The sequence below is a fragment of the Phoenix dactylifera genome, unplaced genomic scaffold (genome assembly GCF_009389715.1).
Source record: "Phoenix dactylifera cultivar Barhee BC4 unplaced genomic scaffold, palm_55x_up_171113_PBpolish2nd_filt_p 000320F, whole genome shotgun sequence".
Lineage (NCBI taxonomy): Eukaryota > Viridiplantae > Streptophyta > Magnoliopsida > Arecales > Arecaceae > Phoenix > Phoenix dactylifera.
Genome location: NW_024067789.1, coordinates 362,448 through 383,768, shown reverse-complemented (window position 1 = coordinate 383,768; position 21,321 = coordinate 362,448). Strand labels below are relative to the sequence as shown.

At 39.1% G+C, this 21,321-nt stretch overlaps 1 protein-coding gene across 1 annotated transcript; it reads right to left on the bottom strand.

Annotated features, from left to right (window-relative positions):
* Nucleotides 1-8,548: 8,548 nt before the first annotated feature.
* On the bottom strand, nt 8,549-14,305 carry LOC103718443 (cellulose synthase-like protein E6). Its single transcript, XM_008807271.4, has 8 exons — nt 13,980-14,305; nt 11,856-12,174; nt 11,521-11,658; nt 11,011-11,142; nt 10,360-10,572; nt 9,856-10,080; nt 9,440-9,787; nt 8,549-9,350 (listed from the first exon to the last, which is right to left on the bottom strand). Exons 1-8 carry the CDS (start codon nt 14,246-14,248, stop codon nt 8,805-8,807), a joined length of 2,190 nt encoding a protein of 729 aa, XP_008805493.2. The 5' UTR covers nt 14,249-14,305; the 3' UTR covers nt 8,549-8,804.
* Between the last annotated feature and the right edge of the window lie 7,016 nt (nt 14,306-21,321).

Here is a 21,321-nt window from a genome sequence, read left to right as displayed (position 1 = left end):
CACAATGTAAGCCATAGAGATCTGTTGCTTTTACCATCAGTACACGTACGTCGTCTCGCGGTTAGAAAGTAGAGCAATTAATCAACCATTCAACCGAATGAGCATGGGTCCCAAGTAAGCAGGAAATACTGATTCTCTCCTTATAATGTTTAAGTTGAGGGTGATCTTCCCTCATAACCAGAGCTCCAAACTATCACCGTCTCCCACTCATCCTTTGGGGAACTGTTCCTAGTTTCGTTTCAGTTGTCAAAACAAGTAAGAACTCAGTGAATGTCACATCCGACACACCTGCAAAAGCATCCGTTACCTCTAAAATTTAAATTTTAATTAAGTTACTCATCATTGCTTTGTTATGTATGAATAAGTTCAATTCTTTAAAAGAAAGAGCTATGACATAATAAATAAGTGGAAAAACAGGACGACTAATTGTCTAAAACGTTGTATGCTAGATGTTTAATAGTTTGATAGTAATGGCAATATCCCTTGGCTTGTTTAGTATTGCATTTAACCCTCCAATTTGCTGATGGCAATGCTATCCGTTGCGAGTATTCTTGAAGAATATCTACATATTGGTTTTTTGTCGTGCAAGTAAGCTATCAAAGCTCAAAATGATTGGGGGCTTTTCTCATGGTCATATCTCCCTATTTAGCAACCCCCGTGTCTGTGTGTGAAAAACAAAAAAAAATCAAAGACTAGAGAAAAATACTCGGCATCTAAAAGGTTAAAACTAGTTCCCTAAAGACCATCCACTTTTGGAGGGATCGTTGACGAGCTTTGAATTTCATGAGAGATGGATCAGTTGGGTCATGGGGTGTGTCAGATCTCCCACCTTTGCCATTCTGGTGAATGGCACGCCCTCGTGTTTCTTCACTTCTTCTATCGGACTCCGGCAAGGGTGCCCTCTGTCCCCACTTCTATTCATTATTTGTGCAGATGCCTTGTCTAGAGCCTTCTGTTGTGCTATTGAGACCCAGGCTTTGGAGGCTTGTAGACCGGGGCTGGGGTCCTTTTAGGTATCATATTTTTTATTTGCTGATGACTGCTTGATCCTTGCTCAGGCCACAAGACAAGCGACAATGGTTATCCGGAGGTTCTTAGAGGAGTACTGTGTTGTTTCAGGTCAACGGGTCAACCTGGCCAAGTCAGCTATCTTCTTCAGTCCGAAGATCAAGCCATAGGTGAAGACATCCATCAAGCAGATCCTAGGAGTGGGTGAACAGGAGGGTGCCCTAAAGTACTTAAGGGTTCCCATCATTGGGTGGCGTCTTCGTCTTGGGGACTGCTCTGATATAATGTGCAGCATCAAACAGAGGTTAGAGGGCTGGTAGATGGATGCACTTTCTATGATGGGCAGAATGGTCTTAGTGCGGTCGGTCCTTAGCACGACGCCGATATACTTGTTATCGAACACCATTGTGCCGATAGTGTCGCTGAGGTCTATGGAGCAGCTGTTCAGGAATTTCATATGGGGCAGGAAGGGAGATCGCAGTGTCATTCATTTGGTGGCATGGGAGACGATTTGCCAGCCAGTCAAGATAGGTGGTCTAAGGGTACATTCACTGATCATGAGGCGGGAGGTTATGGCGGCACGACATGCCGCTAGGTACATCTTGGAGCCGGATAGTTGTGGGGTGCCCTCATGAAGAGTAAGTATGGCACACATTCGGCGGTGGCCGACTTTCGAGTGGGACGTCATAGCTTCATCTGGAAGGAGATATGCGCATACGCACCGATGGTGCTCCCGGAGATCAGGTGGATGATTGGTGATGGATGATCTATTGATGTGCTAGAGGATGCTTGGGTGACTGAGCAGCCATCGGGGAGGATACCAACGATGATGGATTTAGTAAGGTTGTCGGGGTGCAGGGTCAACGAGCTGATTAGTGCTGGTAGATGGAGTAAGGTGCTGGTCCGGGATGTGTTTGGGGAGCAGCTTGCCGAGAGGGTTCTGAAGCTCCCGATCCCTGGTGGGGAGGCAGTAGACAGGTTGGTTTGGACTCCGATAGAGAGGACGAGGGTGTGTATTAGGGATCTGCAGGCATTGATGGGGAAGGAGTCCACTCGGCGGATAGAGGGTGGGTGGATCTAGAGGTTGGGCGTTCACCCTCGAGTGACCTTATTCTTATGGAATGTGGCCTGGGGATGTATCTCGACTCGGATTGTATTGGCTAGGCGGAGTGTCAAGACTACCCCCATGTGTGAGGATTGCCATGATGAGAAGGAGACCATCACTCATGCTCTTCTTTACTGTGCTCGGGCTATATAGGTATGGAGGAGTGCAGTAGTATCCTTGCTGCGGGATTGGGGTTTGGCGGAAGACTTGTTATATCATTTGAGGATATCCATGAGAAGATCGGAGTTGGTGGAGTGGGGCATTACTTGTGCCTACCTGGCTTATCACATATAGTTAGACAGGAATGTCGATATCTTTGAGGGGAGGAGGACACCCCCATGAGCTGTGGTGGACAGAGCCTTCCGATATGCGGCCGAATTCATATACTCTATTAGGGAGTCTTCATTTGGAGGGACTAGGAACACTTGGGGTTCCCACATCGCTGTCATGGTGCCCATAGTCACTTTTGTCACTTGGGAACCCGCAATGCTGGGTCATCTTAAGGTAAACTTCGATGGTAGTGTGCTAGCTAGAGGAGATAAAGGAGGGACGGAATTTGTGATCCGAGATCACAATTCTAAATTGATTGCTGCACATCGGTGGCACGATAGTCATAGGAGTAGAGCTCAGGGCAACATGGGACTGGGAGGGCATTACTTATGCGAGGAGCATCCTAGGGGCTGGCAAAATCACCCTGGAAGGAGATTCCGCTATAGTGATCGATTGGATTCAACATGCTGAGCGACATGTAAATGACCATCCTCTTCTTAGCGATATACGACGGATGGTGAGAGATTGTAACTCCTTTTAGATTGCTCATGTGTACCGGAAGGCAAATAGAGCAGCTGATTGGGTTGCTTCCTTTGCTGCCCATCACTCCGGAGAGGTCTCATGAACATGGTCTGAGATTGTACCCCAATCTTTATGCCATGTATTGTATTTTGACTCAGTTGGTTGCACTCATGCCAGATTAACATGAGCGACTGTTTTATCCAAAAAAAAGGAAAAAAAAGATGACCATCCGCATAAGAACCAGTTTCGGAGTTTAACTGCATTCAAAACGACTCATTACTTGATCAACCAATCCCAATCTACAGTACCCATTGGAAATCTCATAAGTAGCAAATTCAAACTAAAAACAAAATCAAGAAACAAAACTCAAGACTAGACTATCCAAATCATTAACAGAAATATCTAAATATAAAAACCCTAGCAAGCAAATAAACAGCTAAGATCTTTAAAGAAACAACACGACAACTAAGGCAACCCAAAGGGCTGTCATGATCATAGAAGATTTAGTAGTGGTCTTAAATGGCGCATTAGAACCTTGGGATCCATATGTTGCCGGCCGGATCCTGAGCTCAGGCCCAAGCTTGAGCCCAGGCCACCACTCGGCTGGGGGGCTTTGCGCAAGCCCTGGACCCAGCTAACTTCTACGATCATCCTCTACTCGGACTCACAGTGACCAGGATCCTCATTGATGAAGTAGAAGAATCCATAGCAGTTGAATTGGAACGTGGCATTGCCATCGTTAAATTTGGAACTGGATTCGAAATGTTGCACTGGTTGTAGGCCCTGTTTTGGGGAGCTGTTGGTAGTAGAGCTTTTGGAAGTAGAGCTGTTGGAAGTAGAGCTGTCTGAAGTAGAGCGTTTATAAAAAGCTGTTTGCTGTTTGATAACTACATTTCTAAAGTAGATATATATATATAGAGAGGGGGATGGGTGAGAGAGGAAGAGGCGGGATGAGAGTTTTGGGAGAAAAAAAGTGGGATTTAAATGAGGGTATTTTGGTAAAAAAAAAGCTTTCCGACAAAACTAAAAACATCATTTTCGGAAAGCTCCAAAATGGAGCTTCTCCCAAAAAGCTATTTTCAGCTTTCTGGAAAAGCTGAAACAGCTTTCCAAAATTTTTAACAAGCATCCTTTTTATCCAAAAGTATTTTTGAAGGCCAGAAAGTGCTTTTTGCCTCTCCAAAAGCTCTCCCAAACAGGGTCGTAGTCTTTGCGGTCCATTACGAGCATCGAGTTATTCAATCTAGGATGTTAAAAAGATATCATGAATACATGTATACACTGGCTAAATATTTAGTTAAACTGATAACTCATTATTATTGTTGCTCAAAACACGAAAAATAAAAATAAAATATTATGCAAGTTCTGAAATGAATTAACTCTTCCCAATGTCATTTAATTGTGGTCCCTAGTAGTTGTACACACTTATACCTCACTATGTACACAAATACAGATAACTGTGTATATGCAGGGACAATATATTGTGTTCAAGAATTAGTATAATCATGTGCAATATAAATGTAAACATGTGTAAATCTTGTATAAGCTTGTGCAGCATTAAAAGTTAAATATTAATAGTCGAACGGCCAAATGTTAGAGTCCCGTCAAAAAAACTTAAGGACCCAATATTATCGTCTCATTATTATGTTTATATATCTAAATGTTTTAAACTAGGTACTGATAATGCAACCATAATTCATTACTGAAGTGTGCTACTATCATAAAATCTAGCATTTTTTTTGTTTTTTTATTAAGCGAACCACAAGGAATCTCGTTGAGAGGAAGAAGTTGAAGCAAACATACATACATACATATATTGAGAGGAACGAGGTGGAAAGAAGTTTATCAATTCATGTCAATATTGCTAACAAAATAAGATGGCATCATCCACAAGATACAAATATGTATCTGTCTAACTCATGGAATAATAAAATTTTTATGTTGCAAAATCTCGGGTAAACTTTGATTTATCATGCCGTGTATTTTTTTCGAAGTCCAACTTCTCCCTGTTCCCATGACAATTGTAAAATAATGTTCTTATGTTATTATTAATTATCTTTTATTATGATAGCTGTTAGTAGTCATCGTAAGTAGTCATTATAAGTCTTTATCTTAATCCTAGATAAACTCAGTCTCGTTAGATCAGAACTGGACCAATAATGGCTATTGTATAAACATAATGATCATGGACCGAGTTTGTTGTTGAGATCTTGACGATAGCATGTATCCACCTCAATCTTGTTTCATATAACTTGACGAGGTCACGAGTCCCATGATGCAATGGCAACGTCTGACCACCTCCCTGGGACTGCCGGTCATCATCACTAACCTCCAATTTTAGCCCACAATTTATGGTTTCTTTCCTTTCTCTCTGCCTTCTAATTAAGCCTCCTCCGGCGAGAAGGCCGTTCTAGGAGCGAATTTAAAGGCTGCCAACCTATAAACGCAACCAATTCCGGATGAAATCTCTCGCTCCCCCCCCCACCCCCCCCCCCCCCCCCCCCCCCCACTGTGACCATAACTGAGTCAGTTGCACTCTTTTAGGAAACTGGCCAGCACCACTACTCGCCGGTTTTGAACGGGTGTTTTCATAGTAGAATTGGCTCTAGTCTCTCGTCGAAATGTCTATATAACCAGGTCTCTGTATATCGTCATTTCAATTGCAAACCAGTTCTAGCCTCTCATCAAAGTGTTTATATAAGAAGGCCTTTCTCTTCGGGTCGTGCGCTAGCTTGTTGTGTATTTAACTATTTCTATGGTTTTTTCCTCTTCCTCTTTTCTTTCTTTTTTGCTTGCTTAGCATATTATGATGTTGCTTTTTAGGCTTTTATTCTGTCCATCATAATTTGGTTTTATGTAGTTTTAGAAAATTCTTTTGTTGGGCATCGATTTTGCTTGCATCTATAAGTTTAGATGATATGAAGGTGAAACTTTGAGGAAAGGGTTGTCACTTCTTCAAAACAACCGGTTTTCGTTTCATCTCATTATCCTAGACTATATAAGAAATCTATACTTCATTAGGTTAGTCTGTGTGAAGAAGAAAGCACGTTCTCGCTATAAGAATTTGATTGTGCACTTCAAAACGATTTTCTTTTTATTGATCTTTTGATTCCATCTATTTTTGTAATCTATATGAGCACCGAGAAAAGGATGTTTTCAATATAAACAAACGATTGCATATCTTTTTTTTTTTCCAGCAAAATGATTGCATATTTCCACAAAACTAGTTTTTCGGGAATTTTTCTTTATTTCATTTTTGCTGTTTTGGAAATGAAAAGATTATGCTATACATGATGGTATCGCTTCAATTTTTTTCCCTTTTTTTTTCTTGGTTTTTGGTTTTAGTCTTAACCTCAAGAAGTTAATTAACAATGGCAAGGGAGTTTCTTCCAGCATTCACAAGGTAAACACATGTTTCCACTAGTAGATTAATTCTATTCATTTCTATTAGCACGCATGAATGTACGCATACATACCAAGCATATATTGTTCTCTTTTCTCTGTCATAAATAGCTTTCATGAATAGAAAACTTAATGTAAAGAAAAATAAATATGCGCAAATATTTTATGAAAATCTTATTCAGAAATATACATGCATTCATGCATCCATTAACTTTGTCTTTTTTTTCTCCATCAAAAAAGACTTTTGACTTTTTGTAGGATGGGGCTTATGATCTTCATACATTGACCCGATGGCTGATCAGCGAATGTACATCTGATATCTTGATGTCAACATTTAATTTAATAGATGTTATATATTTCCACGTGTACGAATGCATGTCATTTCTTGATCCTGAAATCTGAAGTTGATGGCGATTTTTTCTAATACAGGGTGCGAAGGGTGGGATCCCAAGATGGAAGAGATGACAGAAGAGAGAGAGCACAACCCAACACTAGCGAAAGAAACAGGTTCGCTCTTGGTGTGGATGTGCTCTCTCCTCTTTCTGTCATCACCATCTCTAGGGTTTTGCCTGTGCTCTTTTGAAGCCCTAGTTTCTTGTCGCGCATATCACTTTCTGGTGGGTCAACTCTTCCATTGACCAGCAATATCTAGCAGGCAAGGTGAGCCTCTCATAAGATCCGGCCGTATTTTATTTAAGATCCAGAGTTAAAATCCATGTTACAAATTAGGTTTGCATTAGGGTGGATCCAAATGCACCTGCTTGGCTGCTGTTGATGATCTGCTCAAATGGAAAGTCCATATCCTACCCGTGTAGTTGGACTAGTCCTGGGCGTGTGGAAAAGTAGCCTCCATGGTTGTGCTCCCATATGATAGGGATTTCTTCTGCTTTTCATTTATATATATATATATATATATATATATATATATATATTGGCAACCTATTATTTATATATCTTGATAAAAACATTTATACTTTCGGCTGAAGCTAGCCGAATGCAAATGTGTATGGTAGAAATGGTCAAAGTGGGGGAATACATCTTTCTATGAGAGGAGAGAGCCACTATACGTCTATAGTGGATACATGGAGTTGGTGCTGCAGGTTTAACAATAGAAATTAAAATTGGTTGGATTGGGTGTAAAGATTAAAATTGGTTGGATCGGGTCTATTTTTTCAAGTACACGTGAGTTATAAATATGATATAAAATATTAAAATAATATATTATAGTGTAATAGTATTATTGTATCACCAATATTATAGTAATACTATTGTATTATACTATATTATAATAATTTGTTATATTATATGATATTATAATATTATAATAATTATATCAAAATAATATAGTAACTAATAATTTTATATTATTATATTTTACTAATATTATTTAAAATATTAGTATATCGATATCACATATATACTATTTATTATATTATTTAGATTAAAATATTATAATAAATAATTTATAAATTAAATATTATTTATTTATACTTTATAAATAAATAATATTATAACCCTCTTATCTCGGCTTAGGCCTCTCTACCTCTACCACCTCTGTCCTTAGGGCCATGCTCTCTTTTTTCTCCATCTGCATAGTACTTTAGTCTAAATCTAATGTAATTTGTAAAATGTAATTGCTGCATATATTTTACTGATATGGGCACAAATACATTTCCAGAAGGTTCAGTTCTTTGAATTGCAGATCTGAAGAAATGGAGGAAAGAAGAAGAAGAAGAAGAAGAAGTTGCTAAGATTTCTGCATATAAATGGCATGGTTGCAGTACTGTTTCTTTTATATGTGATGAGAAGCTGGCGCAGTTCCTGAATTGCTGGAAGCTTAGCAACACAGAGAAATACGGAGCAGCAGATATTTATGGCAAACAGAGTTTTCCAATGAGATTTTTTTTTTTGAAATAGTTTTATCCTGTTAGTGGTAGAGGGGAAAATAATTTTTGACTTCAAATTGAGCTTAATATGGACATCATAGAATCTTTAAACGACTGAATCAGGGAGGTAACAGGGTATCTATCCAGGACTTAATTTGGGTCGGACTTCCCAATCAGATTATTCTAATTTGAAGCATAGAATTATTTGTCCTGTTCAACGAGATCATCTTGATATAGTTTGTACAACTTTATGGCTGATATGTGGATTAAGCCTTCAAGATTGCAATACTGTGTAAAATGAAACATGCAACATATACCATTCTATAATATTTTGAAGTGTTACTGAGGTTCGATCTTCCAACCTCAGAATAAAAACAGGGGTGACATAACCACCCATTGCAATCACAAAAAAAAGAACAAGAAACGCACATATACCATTCTATATACCCATGCATATTATCATAAATTCCGTCAACGTTGCTATAAAAAATGCAAATAGAAATCTAAACTCAAATCCTAAAGGCTGTAAATGATGTGCCCCAAGACAGAATTTTTTAACATTCTTAAGAAGGGACTAACTTATACCATTACTCTCAAAGCACTTTAGTGATTTATACCATGGCTAGCAGAGACACCAACATCGCAGAACCAAGGGAGAGAAATGTGACAGTGAGGGGTAAGCTGCCTTTATCCTTTCGTATGAAAAGAGCTTCATAAATGGGCAAATGGATGGCCACCACCAGCCCGCAGAGAAGAATTTGAATGAATAATGGCTCAAGACCCATAATTCCGCCATCTTCCACCAGCCTTTGGAGTCCTCCCGCCAAGCATAAAAGATTCAGCATTGCAACTGCTCCTATGATAACAAACATTGAGGATGATGATCCGAATTCCATAACCTCCTGCTCGTACCTTTTAGAGGCATCGCCATCAGACACCTTTGCTGTGATTGCGAAGCCCATCTTAGCAATCTGCAGCAACTTTAAGATGGTAGAAGTGAAGCCATAGAGGAATGAGGTGGTCCTCCTCAATATCCACATCCTTTGTAAGTTCCACCATCCAGCCAATGTGTCGCCACATTGCAGTGATTCGACGAGCCCATACGCATGCTTCCCAATGGTGACATAGGCAAAGGGCACGAACCATGGGCTCGTGATCTAATTTTGACATCAGGATATTTATTTGTGTTAGGATTCGTTCAAACATGCATGCTTGATGGAAGGGAAAAAGATAGGCATATCCGTACCTTTGGGAATAAGGAGATGCCTTTGAGGAGGCAAAGGGAAGGAATCACAAGGTAATAGAGTGTAGGGAGTGAGTTTGGAGCCCACAAGCCATAAATGCAATAACCCATCTGAAGTCCTAGCTTGATTTTGCCATGAGCAAGTATGAAGGGACAGTACTTGGAAAGAAAGATTTGAAAATTTCCCTCGCTCCATCTTTTGTATTGCACCAGCGATTGTTCTAGTGTTGTGGGAGCAACACCTAGAAAGGCTTTTCTTGGAGGATTGATAAAGGCGGACTTCCACCCCCTACATTGAATTAATAGGCCTGTGATGACATCCTCCACAGCACACTCATACTTCAGCCCAATCTGCATTAAATGAAAGATAAATATATAGACAGATAGATAAATAAATAGGTGGATATATAGAGAGAGACCTCCTGTCCCCATTGGGTGTCGTGCTCATAGGTGCTGGTAATAAGAGACTTCGCTCTCTCTTCCAGTGTGCAAGCACTTCTAGCCGTTTTCCTCTCAATGCTTCTCTTCCAGTCTTCCTTGTAATCCTTGCTATACTTCCTCCCGCAAAGAGCCTCTCTTCTGTGGAAGCATCCAGTGCCAATATAGAGAGTCCCTCCCCAACTATCCAAGCCAGGGTGGTCCACCTTAAAAGACATTCAAAATGGTTTTATTATTAGGTCCTTGTAAGACATTCAAAATGGTTTTATTATTAGGTCCTTGTAAGACATTCAAAATGGTTTTATTATTAGGTCCTTGTGCGATTTAATATCAAAATTCACACTAACTACTTGATTGGTATTATACTCCAAACTGGATATTGCCGCGATCTCTGTTGACTCCAAGGATGTGTTTGTGGAACTTTGTACAAGACTAGAGAAACATAACTGAAACCTCGATTGTGGTGAGCCTTTGCTGGTACTAACCTGAGTGATCACATTAAGCGAATTGCCATAGAGATCATTCTTGGTGATATTATGAAAGACCTGGGGATATTGTACAAAGCCAATGTCCTGACCCTTCTCTTCATCCAGGAAGAAGCACAATGCTTGTCTGATGGACTCCGAGTTGTTTGAGTACATGTCGCAATCCAGGTTGAGGATGATTGGGCTGTTGCTTATCTCTGATGACGCCCTTATCTGTACATCAGGTTGCATTGTTTAAAGATATTTTTTTCATGAATTTCATTTCAAAATCATAATAACCTTGCATTGTTATTCAGACCAGGTGCATATTCAAGATCCATTTACAGCCGATTCTAGATTGATCGTGTTATTCTTCTAAAAAATAATTGATTGTGTTATTAAAACTCCTATTGAAGTCAGTTGTCTAGAAAGTATGCCAATTCCATATTGTGGACTACCCAAAGAGAGGTTATTAAACGAACATCTGATTCTGCTACCTGCTTTCATTTAACCCTGCATCTGTAGACTAAGCCCAGGACTACTTACAGGGCTCAACTAACTACAATAGGTCTAAAAGCTCATGCAAATGAGGAAAAAAAAAAGAAAGAAAGGAAAAAGAAAGCAAGCCTATCTCCCAAAAATTGTGAGAAAAATCTAACATAGTTATATTACCAATGCGTTCATAGCCCCTGCTTTGAAGTTATGATGATGCTGAGGTCTCTTCTCTCGTGCCATATACACCAAAGTTGGTAATGCATTTCCATCACTGTCTATTGAACCTTGGTCTCTCCCATCAATTATGATCTGCAAAAAGCAACAAAGAAAAGCAACATAATTAGCTCTAGTGAGACAGCTCTAATCGCCCCACATTTGAAGGATGGGCACAACCTCTAAACTATAGCTTAGTTCAGTTGTACAGATCCAAAACACCTTTTATGATTTCACCAATTACATTTTCTACTCTACCAGTATATTAGATTTCTTACTAAGACACGAACCAATAGGCTCTTCCTACAGTCCAGCTTAGAGTTTAAACAACTAGTTTAATTTTCATATGAAAACTTTATAACTTGAATTCATGTCCCAATTATCCCATTCTAAAATAATTCAAAATTCTACGCAATAAGGGTTTTCTCTCAATAAGGTCTTGTTTTGTTCTTCCAGTACCAAGTGTAGTAGTACCTGAACGATGGGTGGATGATTCCGTGAAGTCATCTCCGAGCTCCATTCAGAAAATCCTTTATTTGCTTTGAGTTCTTCAGGGATCTTGCCTAGCATTACCACCGAATCGATACGATCTGCCATCTCTTCATATAGATTCTGAGAAATGGAAAAATATGATGACAAATTAAATAGAAACAAGTTGTTGGCTTGTTTTATGCCAATTTACTACAAGCACTCCTTTCACTGAACAAAGCTTTTTTCAAACACTGAATTAGAAATTAAGGTTGACCATGTGCCGGCTAATGGGTCAATATTTATAAAAATTGAGCCATGCCACTTGGTCATACTATTACCTTCATGAAAGACCATTCTGTAGGGATGCATGCATCGCGGGGGTCGCATAATTTGGAAAAATAGGCAGTTGGCGACCGTGGCTCCACATTATATTTCTTGCAAAATGGAAGCCAATGCTTTGCAAAGTGAGATGCTTCCCAAAGGGCGTAGAAGGTCAGAACAGACCCAGCGTCATCAGAAAGATAGACATTTAGTTTCTCGGGAGGGTAACTGTAAGCCATGGTTGAGAGGACAGTGGAGATGACTAGGATGGGTGGCTCTGCAATAGGGTCAGCAGTGCACACGAATATATCCACGTTTGGTAACTCAGTTTCATCTCTGTTTCCAAAGACAAAAATAAGAAAATTATACATCAATACAACTTGTGATGCATATGAATGCACATTTTACATCCGTCATGATTTTTTTTTTTTGAATGCATGGATCCTGGAGTAGAATAGAAATGATATAACATAGAATATTTTTTTCTACAAAATTAAGAATGCGACAAAGCTTGGCCAAAACCAAGTAAGGGCTAGATCCAAATGCAGATCATTAGTATCAATATATGATAATTTGCCTAGCTAAGTTAGCTAGCACCCTTATGATATAGCATGAAATTGTATTCCCCTTGTAAGACCTTATTTTTGTCCTTCTCTCTAGGATTTTTTTTTCTGAATGGAGGGATGAAATATTTTTGGTCCTATCCAAGTAAAGTTTTGGGATAAACATTTTTCGCCCAGGACCATTCTTTTTTAAATTTTGTAGTAGTGTGTTTTCAAAATTTGAAGCCTAAAATATGGTGCTCCAACATTTGTTAAGAGTAATATGCTTATAGATTCAAACATAGCTAAAAATTTGGGTTTCAAACTTATTTGAAACGTTTTGCATGGTAAGATAGGATTTGAACTGGTTGGCATCCTCTTCTTATTGAGCAGGTAAAATCATTGATTTTTGTCACCAATGTTCTTGGTATAATTGTGCTTTTATTGTAATATGTGGCAGACTTTTTTCTCCCCTACTTTTAAAAGAATAAAAATTTATGCAAGCTAGACTAAAAGTATGAGCAAAAATAAAACAAGAATGGGTTAAAACTTATTAATTTTGTCCGCAAATTGATTTTGATGGGACTTGTTATGAGATATTTTTATTAAAAAATTATATTATAGACAAAAATAAAATAAAAAGAAAAATAAATTTAGGTTAATATAATAGTATGAGGTCTGTCAGTTGTACAGTAAATTTTATTTTGATTCGAATATTACTTGAATTATTTAATAAAAATAATGTTGAAAATTTAGTAATATTTTTATATAAAATTATTTTCAACTAAATATAAAAATATTTTTTAATATTGATTTTCAGAATAAATTTTACATCAGTAAAATATTATATACTTCATTTTTTTCTCTAATTATTTTTAAAGATAAATAATTTTTAAAAAATAAAATAAATTTGATTTACTTCAGCCGAACAAATTGTACAAATCTGATGGCCGTCACGTTATTGGAGAGGTACAGCTGTCCATTGTACCACGGAATCCGACAAATTTATGGTCTTGTTTAGCAACCGTCGTCTTCACGAGAGACTGATATGATAGCTATCAAGAAATTTACAGGGCACCAGACTGACGCATGGCAGAGAATTCGAGACGCTTAAACCAACTTGACGTCGACCAGGTCGCCGCCTATCCCAGCCTGAACCCATCCCCCAACTCTCTCGGCCGCTACCCACTCGGCATTCTGCTGGCCCACCCGTCCGTCCATCAATGATTCTTATTTCACAGAAACTATAATTCATAACATCAGGTCTCATGAAACTTTGGAAACTGAAGCAGTATCCCCTAGAAACTCAATCCATGGCCGCATATAGCTTTGAAAGCTCCGTTTTTTTTTTTCTTTTTGCTTATCAAAGAAAAAAAAAAGAGAAGGGACGGCTTAAATGTTTGTAAACGATTCCCTCCAAGATAAATTCTTTACCAGCAAAGATTACTTTAGCGAGAACGCTAAATTAAATGTGGGTAAAAGACTAGTTAAGTGTAGACCGAGCATGATATGTGGGCATGTTCTTTCTTTTTTCTTAAAAAAATAAACGGAAGAAGCTAAGAAATATGCGGGCATGTCAATTATGAATGAGAATTTTACCGCTGAGAGAGCTTCTCGGTGTGAGTGAAACGATAGATGGGGTTCCAGCGCACCGACTGAGTGATGATCCAGTAGAAGCCGAACCAAAGCTCGGCTGCAAATATCCCCATCCATGCCCATCTCCCTTGTTCTCCCCATCTCGGGACATGAGTCGCTCTATAGAACCAAATCGAACAAATGCCCGCCATCATCGAGAATGCAAACAACTTGTAAGCTAACCTACCTTTGGCTTGCCTTGTTTCAAAGAGAGCTTCATAACTCTCCCCCATCTCTCTCTCTTCCTCTCTCTCTCTCTTTGTGTCTCTCGCGTTTGTAGCCGTGAGATAAGTTGGTTATATATAGAGCGTGGTAGGAGACAAAATTTAATATGGCCACAGGTCAGATTAATAAATACTTATTCGACATGGATAGTAAGTAAATAATTTCCTTCACGAGAGTGTGGATAACAATTCTGTGGTGAGGCCTTCTCAAAATCTTCAATGATGAGCTCAATCTATGGCCCATATGGCATCATCCTTGGTAAGACGAGAATGATGATGCTTTAGATTTGATAGGAAGATAAGAAAGGTGACAACGAGTTCTCTCGACGTTTATCCATCTGGTAAGTAGAAGGGTCCTTTAGAGGGTGTGAGATGGGGCACGTGAGGGGCTCTCTCCAAGTGATATATTCAGGGCCGCACTAGAGGATATTTGTCCAAAGAGAATGCTACGGTGCTTTTTTGGTGCGAGGTAATTATTAGGGTGATGAGGTCGACCATGGACTTTGGATCATCCTAGGTCATATTGCTCTTGCACATAAAGAAAAACGAGGAAAAAATAGAGTGATTTCATCCTAAATCCATTGTGGATCTGAGCAACCCAATAATTTCTCCTCCGAAGCACATTACCTAATCAATTTGAAAGAGACCGCTTGATCAGAAAATGGGGAATGGGTAACATGATTGAGGATTTAGCATAGATCTAACAATGATGGGACCATTTAAAATTCCAACTCAAATGGACAGTCCATTGCCACTCTTAAAATATGAGAGATGTATGACATGAATTCCGCAAATGTGTTAGACATAATGGATAGTGAATCATGTTAGGAATCGAGTCTTCATTGAGGCTGAAATGTTTCGATGTGATGAATGTAATGTAACTAGTGTTTAATATGTGCAACGCTCATGCTTAAAAGAAGGATAGAGCATAGTGAAATGCGAATTATATTTGTTTGGGGTCGGGTCTCTCCTTGGGACTCGAGAGAAGGCCGAATATTCGAAAGAAATAAAGTTATATTTGCGAGTGGAATGCAAACATGGTGGCCCTATAATGAGAGGAATCCAAAGGTGGAGACGTATATTTAAGTTCATCTCAATATTCTCCTCGTATCATATAAATATAATAATGTAATGTATTGTTTCCAGCCATATCTAGGGCCTGGTTTGTTATGGCTTGTACATGTTTTCTCCCACTAGTGGAGAGGCCAGTGTTCCATCGTCTACTTTTGGAAAAAAATATAAAAAAGAGGGTATGAGATATTGAGCTAAGCAGTGCTAGGTGTGTGCCATGCTAAGTCAGTCCCCATACTTGTTCATTCAACTTGGTTGCTACTTTTTATGTCGAATGAAGCCTTAGGATTCTCTGTGGTATGATATTTGCACTATAGCGTCCTGCACTATCATGGATGCCTTTCACATCTTTCATTTTGGAGATAGATGGCTTTTTTTCACCATTGCAATATATTGTGCATTGCACTATTGGTACTTTATCGTATTCTATGAACGAGCAAAAACAACCATTCTTCAAGATAGTTGACATAGTGGCTATCGAAAATTAGATCCATAACTCTGGTTTGGGACATATCAAGGATTGTTGCATTATTGTTTTCACCCCGGCACGAGTCTACTATAGTAAAGAAGAAAATTAATGCTCCCCTCAGCATGCCTCGACCTGGGTTTCTTTTTTTTTCTTGGAACCCTCAAGCTAAAATGAAGTAGCCAATAAAGAATGACTCGATTCCTTTGTGGGTGCTTAGAACCTCTATGTATGGCTCACTCTCCCATGCAAATACTGGCATACTCCTCTCTCTCTCTCTCTCTCTCTCTCTCTCTATATATATATATATATATATATATAATACTTGGTTACTCTCGAGGGAATCTTTATCCTTCTATTCAAAATATTCCTCGTGGATGACACGAGCTGTGTTAGACATGGGATATTATGTTTAAATTATTTGAATACTAAAAATCATATAATTTAAAAATTCCGAATCTAAGATGTTCTATATATATATATATATATAAAATTATTTATATTTTTTTAATATATTTATTTTATTTTATTTTAATTTTTAGATCATTGCTCGGTCATATTGACTTGCCGTTCTAGGAAGGCAAGCGGCTCTTCGGGAAGGTCCGGAGAGTAAAACTTCAAGATACAGGATGAGGCCATGGCAGAGAGAGAATTTCGTCTTTCTTTCGTGCCAGAGAGATTAATGTGCCTTAGTGAGAGTCAAATACCACTATAGAGTGGGACGAGCACAGGTAGAAACATCAGCAGGATGGATCTCGGAATATCCCTGCACGATAGTTTTAATTAAAATTAAATAAAAATAATTTTGATAATAATTTTAAAAATTTAAAAAATATATTTGATTTCGATTTTGATGACTTTTTTAATCCAAATGCGGTCTGAAACTGTACTCAAAATTAAACCCTAAATCAAATCCGGAAACTAAATCCTGAATCAAGAATATCCTATGATTAATATTTTTAATACATTTTATATTTAGTATGAAGTCAAATTAGAAACTTTATGAAATAATCTGAACCATCCATATTTCACTCAATACTCAATGATAAATTTAGACCATATATTATTTTTAAATATATTTATTAAACAGGTTGGTATTAATTATATTAAAAAAGTCTAGTTTACCTCACATGAGAGCCTGGTAGGCTGGTACCTATCGCGGATGGATGGGCAAGAAAGAGACTTTTGTCCTTTGTCGGTTGGACGCTTTGATTAACTTGTTTGCTTGCGCTGTCCGATAATTCAAACATTACAAATTTCTGTCCAAAAAGAAAAAAAATAATGTTACGAACCGCTCTTGCATGAGTCCAATTTTGACTGCATAATTGAAACTTGGCATCTATGACGTCGCTGGCCTGGTGAAGTCCAAGCAAGAAACCATTCCATGGAAATATCAATGACAAGAAATGCTTTTATATTTTAAAGAAAAGATCACTTGGACGTCTAAATTTCATTAAAATTTATCTGCCAAAAGAAAGCGGAGCGGCGAATAATGTGGCCACGAGACAATTAGCTGAAGGCATCCGAACCGTGGAAAAAGTAAACGAATCAATCTTCTCCACTTTAGCTTTCTTTAATACCATGAAACCAATTATAATCTTTAGGCTCGTCTCCACTTCCTTGGACCTGGAGGCTAGAATCATATCATGGCATTACCGTCTTTCTCAACCCTCTTTTGAAATGTAACCATCATCCATTTTCAAAATTTTGGAGAATCTCTCTAATTAAAATAGATAAAGGAACACATAGTGCATAAATTATGGTTGTCGTTGCACATTGGAAAGGGCCACCACCTTTGGTCTTTTGTTTACGGCAACTGGACTAGCCAATAAGCTGAATGGTTTGGAACATAGGGTTGGAACTAGGGTGATGGCTAATTTGTAAATTCAATAGGTTATTTTCACGAAAGCAGCGTAACCTCTCAGTGCACCGTATCCAGACTCTTTCTTATGTTGCGTTCCATCGCATTCACCATTGTATGACCGATTGATGTTTTGGTGCCAACCATTGAGAAAGGAATCTCAACCACCTCATTTTCGTTCCACGGAGAATGCAACCCCCCCCCTTCAGTGAACACTCTAATATCTACCAGATCTCCGGTCCACGTGATACATCCATTCCATTCACCGATGGCATAGGCACTGCAGGAGCAGTTCGTCAGGCACCAGTCTTTGCACTCTTCCAGACTTATGTTGCTGTGCACGGTGGCATTTGATGTATCGGGCAAGTTCACGAGATTCAACCCAACATAATATCACGAGATTCGTAGATTATTAGGAGAGTGCGACTCCCATCAGGCCACACACGTCTATAGGGAGGCAAACAGTGCTACTGATTCGGTTGCTTTCTTTGCGGCTCATCACTCTATAGGCTTCGTATAGATGGATAATAGGATTGTCCATGACCTTTATATAGTTTTTTCTTTTCTAATTTTACTAGCCGCATCCACATTCGCTGTGCGTGAGCCGTCGTTATACCAAAAAAGTGAGATGGTCTGCCACCTTCTAGCTCAAAAGAATACTTAATTATCTAGACTATATTATGATTGACGCGAGGTGGTGTCTAAGGTACGATGGTTGTTGAGTTTGGTAATTGTCCTAAATACTCGTGGTGGCTAAAATATTTCACATCAAATTTAATGATCTTTCTGAATACTCATAGTAGCCAAATTGATCCACATCGAATTCGGTGATGCTCCTGGATCAAAGCTCTTCTTGTTTAGGAGATTTAGTTTCTGCTAAATTAGAACTGAAGATGAAAAATACTTGCTTCTTTGCCTCGTGGCTGAACCGCTTGGTTTTGCTCGAAGATAGAGTTGCTGAGGCTTGCCTCATTTTCTCTATTCTTGAGGGGACCGCAGCTACCTCCCAAGGTTACAAGAAGGGGACAAGGAAAATGAGAGAAAGCAACTGCAAACAACTCCCAGAACTTGAGAACTACAAGAGCAACTGTAAAAAGGGTCTAAGTATTTTGGCGCCGTTGTCTTTTCAAGAGTCTAAGTATTTTTAGGTAAGTCATTCTTCTTAGCATTTAATCTGATTAAAAAATAAATAAATAAATAAATAAATAAATAAATAAATAAATAAATCTGGGGTGTTCATTACCATTTAACTCTAGAAAGTCTTGAAAATTGGAGTGATCATGTTGGAAGTAAGTGAAAGCCACTCATTTATATGATACTATCTTGCACCTCACTACATTCTTGACTTGTTAGCAGATAGATGGGGTGTAATGAAACTTGAGTTAGAGTCTGCTTAAATATGATAGCAACAAGTCTCTATTGTCCTTGCAATTCTGGTTTCATACAATAATACTTGTTCAAATTTCGAGTTAAAAATTGGAAATTTCTGACTGATGAAGTTTGTAGGTAACTTCACTGCAAACCCTCACGAGACAACACTCGTCCACTAGGGTAATTTAGGGGTTTAAAGGCTTGTTGCACGTGCTAAGTGCAATCGTGATGCTCTACGAAAGTGGGTACGTATCTCAGTTTTATGTACTTAGCTTCAATAAAAAGTCATAAGTTAGACTACATCTTTTGTGCCCTCATTCTATCATGTGCTCGTTAATTGCTAGAGACTAGCAATAAGCTAGTTGGGGGGTGTGATGAGAGCACAAAAGTGCGATCTACATATCACCTAAATTAGTGTTATTGCTAACTGATAATGATAAATTCACTGGTTTAATATTATATTTTTGTTTGGCACAGGTTATTACAAATTAAAGTTTTAATGCATCATGGCCCCAAACTGTGCAGGCCCAATCCTACCATGATATGATCGAGCACATTTGCACCCAAACATCCGAACCCGTGTGCGATCTTCCAGTGATCCTCGCGTTCCCTCCTTTCCGGATAAGCACCCGCACTCTTCCGGAATAGAGATTCCCACTCTCACTTCATCACAAAGAAAAAGAACTTTTTAACCTCCAATCCCATGAACAATAACTGAAATTACTATTTATTCATGAAATTACTATTCATTGCTGAAATCACTGTTCATATGAACAGTGTTCCGTAAAAACACTGTTCATATGAACAGTGTTTGAGATGAAACTGTTCATATGAACAGTGTTACGTAAATGTTTTTTTTGATCACTGTTCTTCTTCCTCTCAGCAACTTCTTTCGCTCGTTCCAGCCGCGTTCGAGCTTCCCGGATCCTGCGTCCGAGTGTCCCGCAGTGCTCTTCAGCCTCCCATGTCCATTTCGAGTCGTGATCTCGCTTCCAATCCGGCGTCCACGAAGCTCCAAGTGATCCCGCATCCAGCCATCGTCCGGAACCACCGCTTCTTCCGCATCCATCCCAGGCGTCCGTCTGCAGCTCCTTCCCCACCTTCTCCGGGATCCCATGCTATGATCAAGCCGCCCATTTCAGCCTCCCCATCTCCTCTTCTTCCGGCCACAGCAGCGGATTAGCAGGAGATTTTCAGCAACCTCCACGATCGGCCATTCACCATCCAGTTCCTTCCCAAATCAACGGATCTCGCGATCCCAGCACCCCACTCCGATGCCCTCCGCCCCATCCGTCCGTGACCTGCCCTCCCGCACCACGCTTCCGGATTAGCACCCATTGATCCCGCGATCAGCGTCAAGCTCCATCGATCACGCTCTCAGCTCCTCCGCTGCTCGTGAAGCCCCGTTGATCACCTGCCTTCTTCTTCCATCCCAGAACTCCATCCCAGCATCACGCGTCCGTGAATGGTGTCTTCTCGAGATCCCGCGGCCAGACCTTCATCCGAATCAAAGGTCTCAGCCCCTCTCCCACGGATCCGCTCCTCCCATCATCGCGCCCGAGTTCCATGGATCGTGCCTCCGAGTCCGCCCCTTCCGGAATCCCAAGCATCCTCACTTGCCTATAAATAGGGTGGCCATCGGAAGAAGACGGGGGAGAGGAGGGAGCTCGGCTCGGGCGGGCTGGGTGTTGAGCAAAAAAAAGGGGAGGCCCTGTTTTCCGAGAAGAAGAAGAAAAAAAAAAAGTAATATTTTATTTGTTTTAGGGGTCCATCAGGAGAGAGAAGCTTCTTATTTTGTTTACTTTTTGTTATTTGCAAAAGAGAAGGCGTATGAAGCCTCTAATCTCCATTATTATTTGTAATCGATTTTATTTTTATAAAATCTAGCAATTTTCTTTCATGCAATCTCTGTTCTAGGTTCAAGTTATTTTCTGTTTTCTTTTTATGCAATACATTAAATCTTCCTTTATGCAAATTGTGTTCACTTCAATCTTCTTATTTTCATCAATTTTAATTTATGCCAAAGCTTTTCTTTGATTAGTTAAACATATAAATGCTTTTCGAATTTAAATACCTGTCTTTTAGTTAATTTCAATTAAAAAATATTCTCCGGTAGACTAGAGAATCCATCAACATCCTTAAAATAATGTTTTTCTTTTATCATTTAAAAATCAATTTCAAATCCGAGTGAACGTTCGAATTTTTATGCAACTCCAATCGTCTCCCTGTGGATCGACCTCTTACAACCGCTATTCTTCGAGTAGAAAAGGTAAGAGTAAAATTAAATTAAACTTTGTTTGTCGGTTCTAACAA

What these genes read in the sequence shown, in the direction of transcription:
- LOC103718443 (XM_008807271.4), bottom strand. Translation starts at nt 14,248, where the DNA reads ATGGGGGAGAGTTATGAAGCTCTCTTTGAAACAAGGCAAGCCAAAGGT. An exon ending in CAGAATGGTCTTTCATGAAG is followed by an intron (nt 11,659 to 11,855) that starts GTAATAGTATGA and finishes TCCATTTCTCAG; the next exon opens with AATCTATATGAAGAGATGGC. An exon ending in CGCTTAATGTGATCACTCAG is followed by an intron (nt 10,081 to 10,359) that starts GTTAGTACCAGC and finishes ATGTCTTTTAAG; the next exon opens with GTGGACCACCCTGGCTTGGA.